This window comes from Lissotriton helveticus, chromosome 12, assembly GCF_964261635.1.
Source record: "Lissotriton helveticus chromosome 12, aLisHel1.1, whole genome shotgun sequence".
Classification (NCBI taxonomy): Eukaryota; Metazoa; Chordata; class Amphibia; order Caudata; family Salamandridae; genus Lissotriton; species Lissotriton helveticus.
The window spans coordinates 557,715,286-557,735,478 of record NC_136073.1 but is presented as its reverse complement, the minus strand read 5'-3'; the positions used below and the strand labels follow the sequence as shown (position 1 = coordinate 557,735,478).

Here is a 20,193-nt window from a genome sequence, read left to right as displayed (position 1 = left end):
GCTTAATCTTACAATTGCAGGATTATAGCTGCCCCTGCAGTGCGCATGTCGGGTTGGCTGGCTCTTTTGCTGCGGCCAGCCAGACATGTGCAGTGCGCACCTAGCAATCCCCTGCATGTGAAACAGCCGGGGCATTGCTGGCACAGGCAGCTAGCCTCAAAATGAGCGCGGGGTTAGCCTGCTCCTACCAATCCTGGAGCTGCTCTCAGCATGAGAGCAGCTCCATCATTGGCTGTATTGGTGTCCACTGAGCAGGAAGGAATATCTTCCATTTCCTGCTCATGGATGCCTATGGGGAGAGAGTTTGGCACTAAGGGGCAGTATTTGGTGAGTTTGGCGCCATAGAGCCCTACCATATTTTTATACTTGTAGCCGCCACTGATTGCACGTAGTAATAGGCAAGAATGGACTAGGTGTACGAATAAGATAAAGGATAAAACAGAAGACTGTCTTCACTGGACTTTGGAGGGAGAGGTAGGAGAATGTACTTAAAGTTGAATAATAGGGTATGATTTATTTATATCTCAGTATGTAAAAGTTGAAATCTTCTGTCGTGGCTTCATCTTGCAACAAAGTGCAGAATGAAAATGGAAAAGAAAAAAGCCCTTGCTTGCTCACGGGAACCAAAAACAACAGTCCAGATTCGAACTTACAGACACACATGCCAGACTTCTAAAATAACAGGATTAACAAACGTTTAGGCCACAACTGAAAAAAAATGACAACATGCCTGGAAATTATTCACTTCCAATAGTTGGCCTGATTTCAAATTGGGTGCATAATGTCTTGGAGATCATAGCTCTTGCTGTTGATCTCTCAAGATTCCAAAGCAGCCATTTAGGGACCAGGCTCTCTCTAGCTGTAAACAAAAAAACAAAGTGTGACGACAAACTTGGGATCAGGCTCAGACTACTGCCCTGAGAAATACACAAAACAGATAGGACCAAGAATAGACCAAAACAAATGGTGTCAGAAACATCAAGAAATAAAACAAAAGAGAGTTAGCATGTTACCATCCATCAATCAAAGGCAGGGCGTATGTCCTGCATATGATTACATTTCATACAAGAAATAAATTGAAGTACCTGTAAGAAATAGCCCAATCCTACTACATGAGAGTAATAACAGCCAAAAGTCCAAAAGGGCATCTTTTAGCATTAAAAGATACACCAGTAAAATAGCTTGCTTGAACAATGAAGAAAAGTATCTCCTTTCAATATAATACTTGTATCAGATATGATTTTCTTTTGATAAAATGTTTTTTAATTTTTTTATGTCGTTTTGTTCACACAAAAATATAACTGAACATGTACAAATGCATTTACATTGTACTCCAAATAAGAATTTGACTATTGTGCATTTAATGGAGAAAGGTTTCTTTCCAAAATGGCTTCTGAGTTCACAAAATAGTCCCCGCCTGCTGGCAAAACAATGCACGCTCACTGCAATCAAAATACTCCCTATGAATCAGAATAATATATACAATAACTAATTGCATGATAATCCTCTCAGTTGAGCCACGTTGTGATTGATACTATCTCAAAGCAATTCCTTTTAGATGCCTGACCCAAACAAACGAGAGGCAAAGGAGCTGGTCAAAGCCCACCGTGGCACATTATTTGATAGTCTTCCAGCAGACAGTTGAAGCTGTTAAGCCTGACCTAAACATAAGGTGAAGTCTTCTTGGTACACCCATCAATCCCTCAGCTGTGCCTTTCACTTTTATGGACACTAACAGACTCGATTGAAAGTAAGCAATCCTTAGCATGTATTAAGTCATCAAAAAGAGAAAACTTCCTGAGTATAATTCATAACGTCTCAGCTTAGCATTGTGATCCTTCAGTAGTGCTTAATTTGAGTTGGTGGTTGCAGGTGTGGTGTGCTGGCATTCATTTATGGGGGCTGCTTTTTTCATTATCAGACTTTGAAGAAGAAAGGAGATAGAAAGTTAGAAAAGGGAGAAAGACAGAGACTAGAAAACAGTGACAAAGGGAGAAAGTAGGGATGACAAATAACATGCATTAATGAGATAAAGGGCAGGAAGTTTCGTAAGGTGGATGAAGGTGGTATGAGGTGGAATCAAGACTAGACGGCCTTGGTATTTGGCAACCCCGGTATTCAATAGAGACAGAGGCGGACATTTGAGAAAAGCTTTGCTCTTCTGCAAATTTAGGACTGCGAGGCAGGAAACAAAAAGCCATTATCCGCCTTTTTCTCATATTTGTATGTCATCAAATCGATCCCCATTACTATCCTTACCCCACCTCATTTAAGATAGCAGGATCACTGAGTGAGTTAAACGTTAGACACAAGGTTGTGCAGTGATCTTCAGGTCATGAGTTCCATTCCTGGAAGGACTGACTTAGCATTCCATCCTTCTCAGGTCGGTAAATGGAGTACATTCTACTGTGGAATAGTTACACTTATTATTTACAGTGTTAAGAAACCACAAAAATATGGCACAAAGCGCTATATGAAAAACATGTTATAATTATTTGGTACTTTAGTTTAACATGCAAATTCATGCTGATAATTGTAGTCTTCGTTTACTTTAACTGATCCTATGGTACTTAAGTAAAAGACAGCAATGATGTGTGAAAGGAAATCCTATATCCACAAGACTGAAACTATGATTTCACTCTAGCATGGACCCACAAGGTAGCCCTCCTTTTTCTGCCTACCCCAAAAATATGTTTATATTTAGTCTTTAAAGAAAAGTGGTCTAACAAATAAATCCTGACCAATTCAGTAAGACCTGGAATTACTTTAGAAAGTGCACCCATCCCAGAAATAATAATCTCCTTCATTAAGCCCCATTGATTTCATATTACTCAGCAATATCTAGAGCTACTTCTAACTGTACTGGGCGAATTCCCTCAGATGACTCTAACATGTACACTAATTGGATTGCAGGTAATCAAGTTTACTGTTAAAAGTCATCTCTCATCTCAGGAAAGAACAGTACATGATTTCAGCCAAAGCACCAACCTTATTAATGCAAGTGACATTAATTCAATCGCCCTCTCGTGACGTCTCACCCAGTGCTCAATTTGTAAAAAAATAAGCGCCAGGGCTCTCGTCAGGAGGCATCTGCAGCTTGCACCACACATTGTCCCTGCCAGCTGCCAATGATAGTAACAACACAACTACTAACCATGACACTCCTACACGTGTGATGGTTCGGGCTATTCAAGGCCCCAAAAGCTATAAGAATCGCTTGGGAAGCAGGAAATAGTTATTTTTTATGTATATTGAATTAATATTTAACTGTTGTTGTGGTCATCTCTAAAGTAGCCAGACAGCACCACCTTGTGGCAAACTGTCACAAGCACCAGTGTAGACAATTAAGTGCCGGTGCTGAGCACCAGATACCACCGGGTCAAATTAAGCACTGGTCTCATCTATTTTACTGCACACTAGATCCCTGCACTAAATGGAAGAAATTGCTTTAAAGGTACCTCAATACTGTTTTCAAAGTCTATGAGGGGCCCTGCCCATTGGGGATAAAATCTAATCTCTCAAGGCAGTGCAAATTTACGAGGGCTCCAAATTGAAGATCTGCAGCACCAAATCAAAGCTATTGGGGGTGGGGTCGTACACTACTCACACACCAGCGGTATCGCCCCTAAGAACTATGGTAAATGTAGTTACGTGTTCCGCGATGCATCTTCTTTCGATTTCCTGCTATCTTCGCTGTCTTCGCCATCCCTGGACACGTGTTTCGGGGTATCACCCCTCGTCAGCAGGGATATGCCGTGTTCTGGGGTTGCCGGTGGCTGCCAAATATCTGCCAGGTTTAGTATCACTCAGGCGCGTAGGTGCGGGGTCCCAGGCTCGTCAGCCAACTGCTCGAGGGAGCTTTAACATTACAATTGGGGGTCAAATCAAAGCTGATCTAAACTACTCCTTTTTCCAAAAACTCCTTAAAAGCAAACTTGTAAAGCAGTCTCTTGGCTGAGGCCTTCCTTTCAAGCTTCATGATCACCAAAGTGGTGATTCGGGAAACTACAAAATCTGCCAGTACTTGGGCTGCTTTCCATTTAACCAGTTTCTGCTGCTGCGTTTGCTCCTTTTAATTCTGTACATCCATTACAGCGAAATCATCATGAAAATTGCAACTAGACCTTTCTAAAACACCCAAACAAAAAAGTAAGTAAAAACTAAAAAAATAAACAAATACAACACATTCAGAAAACCCATGAAAATGGGGCTTTCACGGCCGACTCTGAAATGCTCGCTTGCATTTCTTTAGAAGACTTCCACTACTCTGTGCCAACCACATAAAGAGTGGCATAACAACTGAAATATGGTACTCGAATAAAGTTTTTGATATTGGAACTTCGACTGAAATATGATTGTGTTTACAATGCGAGATTGTAGCGTGCTCCACTTGTTCTGCAAATAAAACTGATAGATAACACTCACGCCCTCATTTATACGTAGATTTTATATAGCGCGAACTCGACCCAAAGGTATTGGAGCACTTTACATGAGCACTGGTTATGTTACAAATTCAGGCACGGGGAGATTACTTGATTTGCCCAGAACCACAGGATGTGGACGCGACCCCGAGGCTTGAACCCTGGTTTCCAGCACCAAAGTCGGCATGCAGTCTCTATTTGCCCAATGTGATTTCGTATGGGCGCACAGTGCCCTTGTGCTGCCCCCCCTCCCCCCCCCCCCCCTACCCCCTCCGAAGGAGATGGGATATGGCTAGGCGGAGGGCCTTAGTGGAGGACCCCAGGGAGCAGAGCCCGGGTAAAAATAATGCCTAGAATGCACTTGTTTGATAGCAGGACTTGTGGCCCGGCCCAGTCATAAATTTGAAGTGTAACTTGGGCCTTTGGTGGTGGGGGTTGGGGGGTAGGATATTAAACCCCTGGAGGCAAGCAAGGGCCTCCTTCTCCAGGGATTCAGCAAAGGAATAAACATTAAATACGGGGACTAGGGGCATGTTACACACTTAAATGATTGTCGCAGGGGCATATGGGACCTACAGAGCGGTCTTGTTTGGTCTAGTAAGGGACCAGGTTTAAATTGTAACATGCAGCAGTCTGAGTGAAACCTCCCTTGAGCAGGTAACAGTCAGAGCCAATGGGGTACGTGCAGTACACTGCAAGGGTTTAAGGTGTTGAACTGGAAGGAAATCTAACTGGCTGAGCCTGTGGCCCAGAAGAATATGGTTCATAGGTGACTGGGTCACCATGGGATTGGAAGCAGATGCTTACCCAGAAGTAAAGGTTAAAAGGTAATGCCAGGTGTGAAAGGTCACCCGGCGGACTGGAAGCAGATGCTTGCCTGGAAGTAGAAGGTAAATGGTGCACCGAAAGTAAATGGTCACCTAGCAGGCTGGAAGCAGACGCCTGCCCGGAAGTAAAAGGTTAAAAGTGTACACCAGAGTGAACGGTCGCCCCGCAGGCGGGGAGCAGACGCTTGAACGGGAAGTTACGTTTTATGGTTAAAAAGTCATGCCGGCAGTAAAAGGTTACTCTGCTGCACTGAAGGCAGCTGATACCCTGGCCCATGGGGCAAGGGCAGAGGCAAAAGAGACCACTGAATGTAAGGCATAGTGCTCCTGGGTATGCTAAGGGGGGCACAGGCTCTGCAAGTAAGGAAAAGAAGTATATTGTGTAAGGATCGCTGATAAGTTAGAAATTGCCTAAATAAACTATGTCCTAAATTCTTCGATAAAGATTAACTGGTGTGGTCTGAGTTTGTGGGACCCGTTGTACATTGGCAGGTTGAATTGGCGGATAATCACCAAAAATGGCGCTGGCGGAAGTCTGCATGCATGTGTGCATGCATTTCTTTTTGTTTTTCATGGCTCGCCTTTGGTGTGGGAAGCACAAGTGTGGAAGTGAGTCCAGGATCTCTGCCATAAATTGTAGGTAGGTAGTGGCAATGCTGTTTGATGAAGCATTTGAATACTGGCCTCCACATTTATTAAATTGAAATCAGCTCAATAGTGAGAAGAATGTGGGAGTTGAGACAGACCAGGTTATTCCCATCTTCCTGCTGCCCCAAGGCAAATCTTTTTGAAAAAGCGATCTCACAACCCTATGGAAGCTAATTCTGCTTCTATAAACAAGGGGGAGGGGATACTCTACGGTAAAACTGCGCTGACAAGATACGATGTTTCATCAAACATTATCCCCATTTTCTCCTCATGTTTACCTAATTTTTAAGTTCAACAAGACAGCATTTTTACTGCAACAGCGGAAAGTTTATGAATATGAGGAAAAATTGCGATTCCAAACTGCCTTTTTTCCTCATATTCTGTGTTTTGCACATAAAATGAAAGTTTGAATGGGGCTATCAGAGATGAATACAGTACCACAGTTACTATATTTTACTACTACACATTTTATGTAGAATTTTATATACGCAAGCCTTGCCAAAGGCCATTGCTGGACTGAATAAATACAAAAAGTCAATCTTTTAATAGCATGAAAAATATGGGGGGGGGGAAATCCAGTCATAAAACGGATGGCAAATAATGCTCAAATAAAAGAGGTTTCATTTTTCCGAAAAGTTAGATGTTTAGGGGCCAGTATGAGGGGAGGAGAGAAAGAGATCTGGAAAATGAAGACAGCCACAGAAAAAGCCAGAGTGGCAGTATCTGATTTTTTTATGAAGGCATACACTATAGAGTTTTAAATATTGTGCAGCCAAAATACTGACGACAAAACTATTGGGCACTTAAATATACACAGGTAAGTGTATGCTTACTATACTTAAGTCCACATCACGTACCTTAATGATATATATATATATATATATATATATATATATATATATATATATATATATTCACAGAAAAAAACAAAAGTTAAAGGGACTTTATAGTTAGGTGAATATGTCAGTTAAAACATACTTTTTTAAACTAACAAAACCACTGAAATTCATCATAGTTATCTCAGGTAACCTGTAACTCATGCCCTAAAGTAGCCATAACTCACTCTGCCAGCATGCACAGTGTTGTCATCAATGCTGTCATTTCAGATTTTCCGATGATTTTATCAATGATCTCATGGAATATGCCATGAGTGATGTAATATGTGAGGCCATAAACAGTGCACTACTAAGCATGTCACTCCTGCTTACAGTTATGAGCATACCCTCTAGTCTAACATTTACCTACTGGGCTCTCTTTTTGTAAATTTTGTATGCATTTCCTCATGAGACATTGGAAATCTGGGATAGGAGAGTGTGAAATAGGTTACAGGTGATAGGCGTAGCAAGGAAGGGGGCAAGTACTATTTCTGCTTAGTCCAGAACACATCCAATATATATTGGTGTTCACCAAGACAGTCTCACAAATACCCCACATTGTAAACAGTATGTCAACAATTAGCTCAAAGAGGAATGTTGCAACACATGAGTAATTTGCTTCGTGTAGATGTAGGAACATTGTTTCTGGGGTTAGTAGAAGGTTAACAATATAATTAAGAGGGCATCAGACAACACATCTAGGAATAACAATCCGATGCTTTAGAAGGGAAGGCAACTAAGATTGAGTGGGGTACACATTTAAAGTGTAATTCCTATGTTGGATACCACTACACTCGTATGTGACCACATGATGGGTGAGGAAGGAGATGACTGTCCGTCACTACGAGATAGACTGTATATCGCTTCTTATTTTGTTCGTTCTTGTATAACACACCACTGTACATATGTTTGTTATTGTTCTGCTCTTCTTTTTCTTTTATGTATATGTAACATTTAGTGACTGTACAGCGCTCTGATATCCGCAAGGATCTTGTTTGCGCTCTATAAAACTTTCAAAATAAAAATAAAATTAAAATAAATCCACAAAATGGCAACAAGTTTTAAAATGGCCACAATGGTTCTCATAAAGGCTCTATGTCAGATCTACTGTAAACACTGTTGTTGTTACATTTTTCATGAGCTACTCAACGTATTCTCTCAAGATGAATGGTTCATATTAGATTAGATAGTAGGTGACATCATAGCAATCCGACTACACTCTAAGAGTGTATACACCTGGGCAGTTAACCTATTGCTCTCTCCATTTCTTGAGCTGGCCCTAGGAGTAATTCAAGATATAGAACATGGAAGGTGGCAATAGCTCCCACACGCATAGACACTAGAAATATGGGTGCTAGGGTGCTGCAGCATCTCCAGAAATAATCATGCTAGAGTTCAGAATGTTAATGAGCAATAAAAGATGCCTTTAAATACTGTTTATCTTGTCTCTTTTGTTGTGTGTTCAAAGACAAAGGTCAAATATCAGGCAATGTCTTCTGACAAAATGATGCTTATTCAGGAACTGGAGTGTACTTTTATTTATCTGACTGCTAAACTGAGAGGATTTTGTAAAAGTGACCTAGTTGACAATTCTGCTAGGGTACAGGAGACGAAAGGAAAGTTTGTAGCATATCAGTTTTTTCTAACACACAGCAACATTTAAATATTGTGAAACGAACTATACACATATTTAAAATTATAGCAGCAATTATGAAAGCACAAATGAAGCAATTTTTTGTAAGATTGTAATAAAATCAAAACAAATCAAGATACTTTTCCGCAAATGATAAATATTCCCTGAAATCCGATTTCCACACATTATTGTTTTTGTGCTATATAGTTTTACCAGTAAAACTGTATGTCTATGCACATTTAGTGGGCATTTAAATGGAAAATGTGGTCTGTAAATGACAGTGTGCTACCACACCAGTGCTCCAAAATGCACCACTAGCTCCATACAGCACACTTACCACTCTCCTGCTAAATGGGCTTGGGTGATCTGGTATGCTTGTTTTTTTGTATGATGCTAGTATTTTTCACAATCCCTATAACTTCAGTGATAGAACATTAATGGCAGCACCTCCACTCTAAAAATTGTTCCAGCACCACTGCCCACACATTTCCCCAAACCGTCATTGCTTAAATAGCAGTGTGCTTTGTGCTTTTGGCCCCCTAAGTGTTTTCATCATGCTGTGTGTTCGTGTGCTAGTGAACTTGTCGTTCCCCGATTGTCTGAAATTCAAATAAAGATGTCTTTAAATTCTGTATTTATCTTGTCACATCTGCTGCCCTTCAAAGACAGAAGTCAAATGTCAGGCTATGTCTTCTGACCAATTGCTGCTTATAATTTTTTAACATGGGGATTGGTGTTTACAAACTCACCTCATTTTGCAGTCAGAGAAAGTAAAGTGAATTATGTGAAAATCTTGGTGGCGTACACAGTGTGAAAAGAAAGGTTGTAGGCTCTCATTTGTGGTAACACACAACAGAATGTAAATACCTGTAAATTAAGTATACACATAAGCAGTAGGAGGGCAAAAAGGAAGCAAGTTTTTTTGTAATTCTGAATTGTGATGGAAACAAAGAATTTAATAGGATCAAAACAAATCAAGACACTATACTTGTTGATGCACAAATAACAAATATTCCCTGAAACCTGATTTTCACACATTATCATTTGTGTGAAATTTAGTTGTATTAGTAGGACTGTACGGCTGTGCAAATTCAGTGGCTATCTCAATTGAAATGTGCTGTCTGTAAATGACAGAGCGCTACCACACAATGCTTTAGTTACATTACAAAAATTGCCTACCTCATCCAATAAAGCTAGGTGGGTGGCGAAAGTTATTGTTCTAAAAATTGGCTTGGGGCTCTAAAATGTTTGGGAAACACTAATATAGGTAGTTTCTAATTTTCTCTACATATTCTTGTATAATCTCTATTTTCTTCTGACAGTATTCATGTAAAGGCAACTTGTTTTTGGGCTACAAGTTCATGCATCATCATCGTATGATCAGAAATCTGGTTGTGAATGGCAAAGATTTGGGATCATCATCCGTAGACATTCAGGGCTCGCTGACTGGTATGGGACCTGCTGTGATGCCAGTTCGAGTCAGGTGCCCCTTCGGTGGAATCCCCAGAAACTAAGATCCGTCTTTTGTTGCAATGCTGACTTATATAAGGGCATTGGTATTTGTGTCCTCGTGAATACTGTTCATGAGAATAAGTAGGCAGACATTAACTTATACTACCCCCCACCCCCCCACTCCACGTGTGAGAGGTCTTCAATTTTTAAGCAAAGGTTTCCCTATATTGGCCCTGTGAGTTCTTGTCACATGTGGTTGATGATGTAAAACACATGATAAGAATAGATGATGGAGGGATGGAAAAGAGAAGGAGGAAGGAAAGAAGAAGAGGAAAAGGCCCAGCTTGAAGAAAAAACAGCGATATGGGAAAAGGTTGAAAATGGCCCTCCTTAAAGGATGCAGAGGGAGAGGTAAGGAAACCTTGTTGCAAGAGGGAGCCTTTTTGCTAGCCTTTAATGCCACCCCTTTCTATTTATAACCTGTATTGATTTACACAATCTTCAATGACGTCACTTCCTTTATATAGTGCAGCAAAATACACCGGAATCTGGGACATTCATAAAAAATCACAAATCGTATCAGATAAGTTGAACATAAAAGTGAAATGAAAACATTACATTTTAGAATCCAATGTACATTCCCAGCCAGCAGGAACGGAAGAGCATAGAAAAAAACCTCTCTGTCCCTAATCTAATCTATTTTCATTTAGAGTGTCTAATAAATGTGATAAATGTACAGCGGATCTAACGTCTCTCAGCTGGTTTAGAGGAATGAGGTTTACAACCTTTCTGGGAGGTGCCGTAATAGTCGGTGCACTGCAAAGGAACAAAAATGAAGGCCTTGGCCAGAGGAAACTAGTAGTAAATATCTGTACTGTTAGGTATTCCTCATGTTTTGTACGTAAAATGCCAAACATGGAATAATACCACACTGAAACAGTGTAACATCTCACATCCTGAGAGTGATCACATCATTTCTGCATCAGCGTAGATTACCATGGATTTAGCTTCAGCTCCTAAATGAAGGCTTCTGGGTCTACCAGAGAGTACCTGGTTTCAGTACAGTAATCTGACTTCTTTCTTAAACTCAAAACTTTGGGAATTTACCCGTTGAGACAAGAGGACAAAGAAAAGGGGAACAGCTTTTTCTTGCTTTCATATTTTCTGTGTTAACCCTCCCAACAACAAGCTTAATATTATGCACTTGGGTATTTACAGCAGATTTCATTAACCTGTGGCTCAGTAATTATAAATGACTCACCTTGAGAAACAGCGCTCCCTTGGCAGCCAGTGAGTCCGTTCCTCTCCCATTGGGGTAACAGTGATAGGCAGCGTCCAGAACTGGATAGCGGCTAGCAAAAAGGAGGCCACTGTTTAGAAACTTAAAGCCACAGCAGCCGTGGCAGCTATAGACCCCAACATCGTAAAGAACAAATTCAAAATAATGATGGAGCTGGTCTTTCAACTTTTCCGCAGCCCTTTTGTCAAACACTTCCTGCAAGCAGAGGAAGTCCAAATTGGCAGGAAAGAAGGCAGATATCTCATGGTCCACAATGTCATCCATGTGCTTCTTTTTCCTCGCGGAAGTCTTTTTAATGATTGAAGCTTTGTAGATCAATTTGTTGTTGATGGCGCTCTGATCTCCTGGCCCATCGGCCATTCGCGCCCTGACGAGGGATTCCCGTGATGCAGTGCAGCTGTCTAAGCTGCCAGAGTCCCCTTCTCTCTGTTTGTGGTTGGGGGTTTGGCCTTTGTGGCCCTCTGTTTCAGTCTCCATGGAGGGGTCAGGAGGACCACTGACATTAACCTGTCCACTCATTGCATCGGCCTCCGTATCTGAAATGTGGCCACTGTCCTCGCCACTTATACGGATAATACAGGGACTATCCTCACCCTCGCTGTGCTCCACTGCAGATTTCACATCTCTGCTTTCCTCACTGCTATTGGATCCGGAGTTATCTCCTTTGTACTCCATGGAGGTTGTCCTTTTCATGCCTGCATTGACAGCGCGGCTGTTCACATCACCGCCCTGTGGGGTTACTAAGCTGCTGAAACTTGCAGCGCTGATGGATGTGTTGGTGGGCGAGTCTATGTATATCTTGATCTGAGGTCTGCTTGCCCCATTTCGGATCCTCTTTCCAATTTCCTTGGCTCGTGCCTGCGTGTTGAAAAGATTGGTAAACCTCGCCAGTGAATCTGGTAGAAGGCAAACATTGGCACTTCCGAAGCAAAAGCTTTTCCCTCCACTTGTGGCTTTCCATTCGGTGAGCAGTGGAGGTCCATTTGCAAAAGATTTGTCTTGTAGCCTGGAATAAACGTATGGTCGTCTTGTTGCTTGGATTGGTGACCACAGCAAGAAGCCAATCAGGGCAAATGGGAGCGACACAACCAACAGTGCGAGATAGATGGGTGTGGTGATGACGATACAGAGTGCTTGGAAGTAGCATGGGTCATCGGATCGCTGCCGCTTCTCGTACGTAGTAGGCAAGAAGGAAGCCAAAAGCCGGTCTCCAAACCAGACACATGGGAAAACCAGAGCCCAAGAAAAGGAATGCAGAGCTGAAAGAAAGCTGTTAGGGAATGGGGAGGTGTATAAAACCATTGCAACGCAGTTATGACAACACTTCAGGGCCCACTACATGATGTCTCTCCCAGACGTCATCCAGAATGGTGGGGTGAGGGTTATCCTCCAACCCACAACACAGTCTGTCAGGCGCACACCAACAGCATCACCTTAGCAGTAACATGTCAACATCTCAGAGAATACGGCTGTGGAAATAGCTACAATGCTGTCCTCGTGGCATCTGTATTCTTCACAGTATATCCTTGTTTGATGTAGAGCACCATATCAGGCCCTTGTGTGGGGTCATGGAGAATCTGTTGAGACAAAATGCAAAAGGTATTATGAACAATGGCCTTATTGATATTACTTAAAAAATTACAACTTTGAGACGATGTGCAAAATACTTCGATGTAATCAGACAATGGAACCTCCTTCGGCTGCAATCATACTATGACATAAAAGCAGACACTTGTGTAAAATTTACTTTTTTTTTAAACAGAAATGGCATTTTGGAGGTGAGAGCACAGAATGTGAACTGCAAATAGGCAGGGGAAAGGTTGACAGCTCGATAGAATTCAAGGATACAGCCACTATTGCTAGGAGCAAAGACAATGGGTCTGATTTCGATGTCAGTGGGACTGCCTCCAACAGGCTATTGGTGGTGTCTCATCTTCATACAAACCATTGGTCCGACAGCTGCACTACGACACATGCGGTCAGACCGCAGAGGTCGGGGAGAAAGACTGCTCCCTCTGACAGGATCAAAGATCCCATTGGATCAGTGATCGGGTTCGTATCCCCACCACTGTGCTGTAGGAATTCCTATGTCCTTTTTTGACAGCCTTTTCATGGTAGTCTGACCGCCATGAAAAGGAAGACGGAAACAGACCTTGGGGGCCCCATACAGAGCCCCCGTCCCCTATGGGCCACTGCTAAGTGGTTCTGGGGTCACGTGTAGTGCCCGCCCACACATCCATGCATGTGTGCCAGCCAGGCACCACATGGTGCCTGGCACACAGTGCATGGATGTGCACAAACTGCTTTTTTCCACTGTGGTTTGTGCAGGGGCCCTTTTCCTGGGCCGCGGCACAAGCTGCATTGGAAAAAAGCACTTTCCAACCGTCACCACTGTGGTCAAATTGCAATTGGGCAGGCAGACTGCCACCTCCCTGTTGGGCGAACCCTGGACTGCCATGATGGCAAGTGGTGGTCCGATCATCTGGCATCGTAAAGATGCCCAAAGTTCGAGGCCACATCCCAGCCACTATGCACTTGTGTAAAATAGGGTAAAAACATTTTCCACCTATTTTCTGCTAGTGTAATACGGAATGGAACAAACTTATCTTTATCTGGTTCATACTAAAGCAAGATTGTTAGATTGTGAAACCTTGTGCATTACATGTATTCCTTCAACATTATTAAAAACAATTAATAGGAATTTTACGCAGCAGATTTACTCCAGAAATAGCCTTTTGGAAAAATAACTAGAGCAAATAGATTTTACACTATTATTTTCTATTCCTGTACCAAACAAGCAACGTCATTTTGACAAACAGTTCCATTATTCACGCTTAAAAAATTGGTAAATTACTGTTCTCCACTTCTTACTATGTAAAGGGGGGAATATGGTGACATCACTTTTCTTCATATTTTGAGATGGTGCAAATAGAATTTTCTAAAATCCACTTTTTGCTCTAGTACAAGCTTTCTGTGGTATGGCCAGAGGAGCTGTTTCATGATCCCCTTCTACATCTCTGTATATCAGGAGAAATGAGCCAGGCACCTATTTTTTAATACATTGGGCTTCTTACAGGGCATGGTTACTCATAAACATTTTCCCAGGGGCCAAAATGTTTGATCCGTTATGTGACCGACGGGCCACATTGATGCCAGCAGGGTAGTGGTCGGGGGGCAGGGTAGTTAGATTGAGTGGGTGTTGGTGGAATAGTGGTTATGGGGGAAGCTAAATATATATATATATCTAGTGGCTGGACTGTACAATGTGAAACCAGAAAATTAGGGATTAATCCCGGCTTCCCCTCTTTACCAAATTGTGCGATCTTGGGCAACTGTTTAATTTACTTCCCCCCCCCTTTTTCTTCATTATTACATTTGAGAGGACCTCGAAAGACATGTTTCCAGGATGTGTGATGTAAAAAACCTTCTCCTGTGCTTGATTTAATAAACTATAATGTTGTTCGCGTATAAGAGGAATCCAGGCCACCCAGAGGGTGCATTTAACAAACAACTGACTTGACACTTAGTTCACTACTGGCATTACTGTCAGGGTGGGTGGAAGGATTAATCTTTCTAAATTCAGGTTTGAAAACAATAACTTTTCAAATAATACCTTTGCATGGACTGATATAAGCTCATATACTAAGGAAAAATGGTTCTGCATGTTAATGAAACGCTCTTTTTGAATGTAAAAAAAGGCTATCGTATTTTTACAGGTTTATTGCAAGCTGTTTTCTCTTTAACTTTAAATAAATGCTTGCCCATTTATTTAATATTTTTTTAATGTTAGTGTTAAGTCAAGTAAACAGCAGCCCTGACTGCTGGTAACCAGGGGACTGCATGTAACGGTTAGGAGGGCCGCCCATGGCCTCCTCGACCATACTTTGAGTATCACTGCTATAGGGCTTGCAATAACTCAGTAACACCACAGGTTAGCTCATGAGCGCCGAACACTGCACCTCGGAAGCATGGAGTTGCAACTGCTTCGTTGGGTTTCTGAGCTGTGCTGTCTACAATGAATGTCCTAACTTGTGGAACTTCGCCTTTTTTTTTACATGATAGAGCAATCAGGCGATGAGACATCATAGACAAAGAGAAAGCCTTGCTCTTACAGTGGATGGGTGCCCCGGGCTATTTTTTTGGGACTAGAAACAACTTTGGATATAAAACGTCAGATCAGTTGGAAGTATCGACATCGAAAGATCGGGGCAGGAGTTGATTTGAGGCAGAACAACCATTTTTGTGGAACTCAAAGAAGGGGTTCAAAGAGATCTTCGTTGAAATGTTCATATTGCCTCCCAAGATTTGTAGCTCCTATCTAACTGAAAAGATACTTAGGACCTGGGGTTATCATATACATCCAATCATTTTGCTGTTCCCGTTCTCAATTTGCACCGATGATAGACTGGGATGAAATTTTTAGCAGTCGCATAAGAGGTCAGCATGCTATTAATGTACCTCGGAAGGACACCAAAGTGACCAGTGAGACTAATCGGTAATTTGTGCAAATAAAACCAGCAATGCCAATTAACGAATATACAATAATTATAATACACATATCAAGCTAATTATTATCAATTGCAATATAAGTATACAGATTAATATATATAATATTAGAATGTTAGTCATATTATGACATTGGGCTTTCTGAATTCACTCTTCACAGTCACACACAAAAGGAGAAGAGAGAAAAATTAAAGTATGAACAGTATGATTGAAGACTGGAAGTGAAGGTTGGAAAGATAAAGAAGATTTTGGTATCACTGGAGTGAAGATGATAAGACACCAAAGGGTGTATTATAGACGGAGACAAAGAGAGGACTTAGAGCCAATGCTTCGGGAATTTCAAATGGAAGACCGATTGGAGGGGAAGTGACTAACACTTTGTGACTTAGATCAGCCATACTACTGGCAAGTATCCCCGGAGGCTCCTATTGAGTGTTGGGTTTAAGCAGTGCGCTAAATAGGAATATAGAAGTACAGGTACTCACTATTCAGAGTGACTTTTTGCCCCTGAGAAGTGGCAGTATTCTCCCATTTAATCTATTGAAGCAGTGCTGAGAAGTGCAAGTACTCTCCCACTGAAATTTAAAAAATGCTGGTAATCAATACCTGACAGTCCCTTTTCAATTTTAGTGGTGGGTTTAAGCAGATATTTAGCTTCAACAGCAACTGGAAATTTCCAGAGGTAGTAGCTGTTACCCCTCCCTTGCCTTTAGACACCCCTCGCATTGCTGTTAAATTAAGATGTCCTCACGGTTGGTTGAAGAAGAAGGTTTATTCAATGCACCATGAAGGTACCACACCAACTGTACAGCAGGATACTCAGCTCTGGAATGAGTGATCCATGAGAAGACATGCATCACTACATTCCATGACATAGCCAAGGTTCACAAGTTCCTACAACTCTAAGATTACAACAGCAGCCTTGGCCACCGGTAGAAGGGACACCTTTAATACTGTTTGATGGAAAATGTGGCGCACATTTAAAATAACTCTAAATAATACAGGAACAGATACGTTATTTTTGCAGTTTACTGAAGTCTCAATGAGGTGACTGAATATTTCCATTTAATTTCCAAAAGATCATTAGTCTATATATATCAGCGGCGCACTATTCACACCTAACCTGCTGTGCAATGCGGAGAGTCCTCGTAAAAACACAGGGCGTAAAAAATAAAAAATATCATTGATTTCAAGCTATAAAGATAAGTCATAGCTTTGAAATGCAAGCTCAGGTACTACAGCCCTTGGTGTTAAATAACAAAGCAGAATGCTTTAACACTAAAAAGCGCGAATCAGACGCGTCTAGTCTAAATATATCAGGATGTGTTAGTAGAATCCCCAGCGGGGCTGAAAATGCCAATGAAGGGGTTTTAAACACTAAGCAAATTCAGAAAATGGAGATTAAGCCGGGAGACAACCGCACCCACGACATAAATTGATTCGCCGCGTTACCGGACATTTATCACTGGTAATTGGATGTCTGGTGCTTTAAAGGAACATTTTTTACTCCACATGCCAAACTACGGCTTCTTCGGTATTTAAATGGGAAAAAGAGTCACCGGTTCTGAGAAAAACAAATGGTAACACTTTATGAAAAAGACACTTTTGTAAAGTATTAGGCTCACTAAATATACCGCCAAATTATGCACCATTCTCAGTACAGTGTAAAGCATCACCCTTCACACTTTAGAACAGAAAAAAATACCGCTGTCCAGCAGAATTTAGCTAATCCAGTCCCTTGTGAATAATATAGTGCATTTTATGATAGAATCGTGGTAGCACGTCATGCCAGTGGTTTCACCCCGAATCACTTCAATGAGAGGTCGGGTAAGAGAGTAGCCAGCTCCAACAACAGAGTCGCCACAATGTTTGAGAAAGCAGATAAAGGGATAATGCTGAGCACATGGCAGAATAGGTCCCCCGGGTGACCAACTTGACGTCACATCGGTGTGTAAGGGAAGGGAAGAGATACTTACATGATGGGCCCCTGATTTGGGGTGTCTCGCTGGATCATAATTTGACCACGGCATTTTTTTTCTTTTGTTTGATTGCGTTTATAAATGCAAGTAATTTTTAACTTTTCATAAAAACATATAGTGCAGATTTGATTACAGTATTAGTACATCATCATTTTCAGGGACATTCAATTTTATTCATAATCCTTCAAAACTGATCATCAGGGGCCCTCCAACGGTTCATTCATTCTGAGCAGGGCTGGGTTTGATGGCAATCTTTTTTGGCAACCCACCATGCTTGAGGGGATGGGGGCTGGGGAAGAGGACTATTTTTTGTAGACCTCACATACGTGAAGCCTCCCACTGCCTCAGGGAGCAGGAGTGGCATGCCAGTCACCACCTCTGCCAAATGCATGCCATGGCATGTCACCTGCAGTGGGTGGTGCGGGACCAGCCAAAGATGAGGGAAGAGGAACCTCTGCACTAATTTCTGCTGGATAGTAACTTCCATCATAACACTTTGCGTCTGGTTTGTGGTACAAAAATAATGCAAACATGGCGCCAAGCACTAGTAAATTTGTGCCAGGGTGTTTAACATGTAGTTGTACCATATTTGCTACTGTGCACCGAAGTCCAGTAACCACTGTACGCCAGAAACATTGGCAACACCTCATATGCCGAGATCATGTGTATCCAATTCGCCGACTCAGAACCATGGGTGTTTCTTACATATCATATTATATATTCTCTGCAACACACCAGGGATAAGGTAGGTTCTACCCAAGTATGGGAATTGCATGCACCTAAACCTGGCATTACTTGAAACTTCTCTCATATATCTCAACATTTTACTCCACTCACCTTTCCCTAGTTGCATCCTACAGTCCACGTCCCACTTACTTTTCACCAACCCGTCCCTCCGCACACAAGGTTCTATTAAATTAAACCACTAGTCTCTCTCTCTCTGGAGGGTTTCAAGGGAATCTCTCCCAGGTACCATGGGCTGCTGCAGATAGCCTTGTGTGGAGTAGGAACTCTTCACTTCTGACTCAGATGTTTTCCCTCGCCACTGCGAAGGGGTGAAATTTATCACCAAATTCTGACCATGTTTGGATAGCCAAGTGGCAAGTGTGTTGTCTAATTTTTGGATGAGCTAATTTTATTATCCTGGTTTAGTGGAACATGGAAGTAAAAAAATAAACATGCGGAAGATAACACAGAGAGTCAGCGGTGGAGCTTTCACTTGGAACTACTGCCTGAATGCGAATGGCCATAAATAGCGCGCCACATTGTTCCATTGCAGAAGGCTGAACGTGTGCATCAAACACACCGTGATCCTGATTATTACTCAATCAAAGGCTTCCCGGCCACCAAGAGATTATTTTCTATTCTTAGTCATCATTACAGCCCACTCCTAAATGCGCCTTTAGCTGCTTTGGCGAATCGACACAGGTCTGCTGAGTGACTGACTTGAAGCATGGTGAATGCCACTGCCTGCACTTCCTCAAAATGACTTTATGCAAGTTGACAAAAGTAGCTGCTATCTTCCAGCGTTCTGGACACACAGTAAGTCTTCCTGATAATGCTTGTTTGAAGGGTCTGAGACCAAGTGAATTTTATCTTCTGCCTCCCAGTGAACAGCTAGCACAACTCTTTCAACCATTATTTAAAAAAAATCGAGATACCACGGTGCTAGATAAAACAAATGGTCATATAATTCAGTAAGGACGTAATCTCAGTACAAGCACAACGCCTATGCATGCCATGCCCTGTCATTGTACCTTTTCCCTAAGGTGTTTGGCTGGATTTTGCATTTTGACACAATTTATGGGAACTCCTAATCCCTCGCTCTACCCTCCCCGCCCCCAACAAACTGCAGACCTGGCGCTTCTCAGTGGTGCCGATGGTGTGCCCTGAGAACAAGGAGAACCTCCATTGCTTCCGCCTGTGTAGTCTCAATGGAGATATCCTTCCTTCCCATCTCTGTGCACGCCCTGGATTGTTAGAGCTGATTAATATTTTGAGGTACTTCAATACACCCTGAGACCTTTGCTACTGGTTTCTATTTGTTAATTTAAGACTAGAGGTTTGGGGCAGGTGGGCCCGTTTCATATTTTTTTTATTAAATACACAAATTACTCTATGAAGTCCAATGGTGGGCCTGGGTTAAGGCTGCCCATGCATGTACAGAACTATTATTGTCATAAAGAAAGAATGGGGCTTTCAAGATGGAGGAAGAGGAGGGCCTGCCAAGGAGCCCCCCCCCCCACTACTACTTCTTGCTGCTCTTCCTTTGTTTCAGGCAGTCTGGAGCAATCCCTAAAGGTTCCAGCAGAGGTGCCTATTGATTGTTGAACCCGAGCACCTGTACATAGAAGGAGAAGTCGAATATCCTGAAGTCTTCTTGAGGAGAATAAATAAACCCCAGCCTGATTGGCTGGCCCCTTTGAATTGCAACGATGCGTTTGTTGTGAATGGGTATTGGCTACTACAATACATTCTTCAACGACCATATGTATTGTATGCCTGACGAGGTGACGACAGAGAAACTATTTTGTCTAGAGAGCAAGGGAATA

At 42.0% G+C, this 20,193-nt stretch overlaps 1 protein-coding gene across 3 annotated transcripts in view; it reads right to left on the bottom strand.

Annotated features, from left to right (window-relative positions):
* The window catches only part of SMPD3 (sphingomyelin phosphodiesterase 3), a 1,033,773-nt gene that overhangs the window by 312,495 nt on the left and 701,085 nt on the right, over nt 1-20,193 (bottom strand). For all 3 annotated transcript variants that reach the window (XM_078669784.1, XM_078669786.1, XM_078669785.1), the window contains one exon: nt 11,118-12,733. In XM_078669784.1, coding sequence (XP_078525910.1) covers nt 11,118-12,458 — 1,341 coding nt within the window. In that variant the 5' untranslated portion in view covers nt 12,459-12,733. The remainder of the gene's footprint in view (nt 1-11,117; nt 12,734-20,193) is intronic.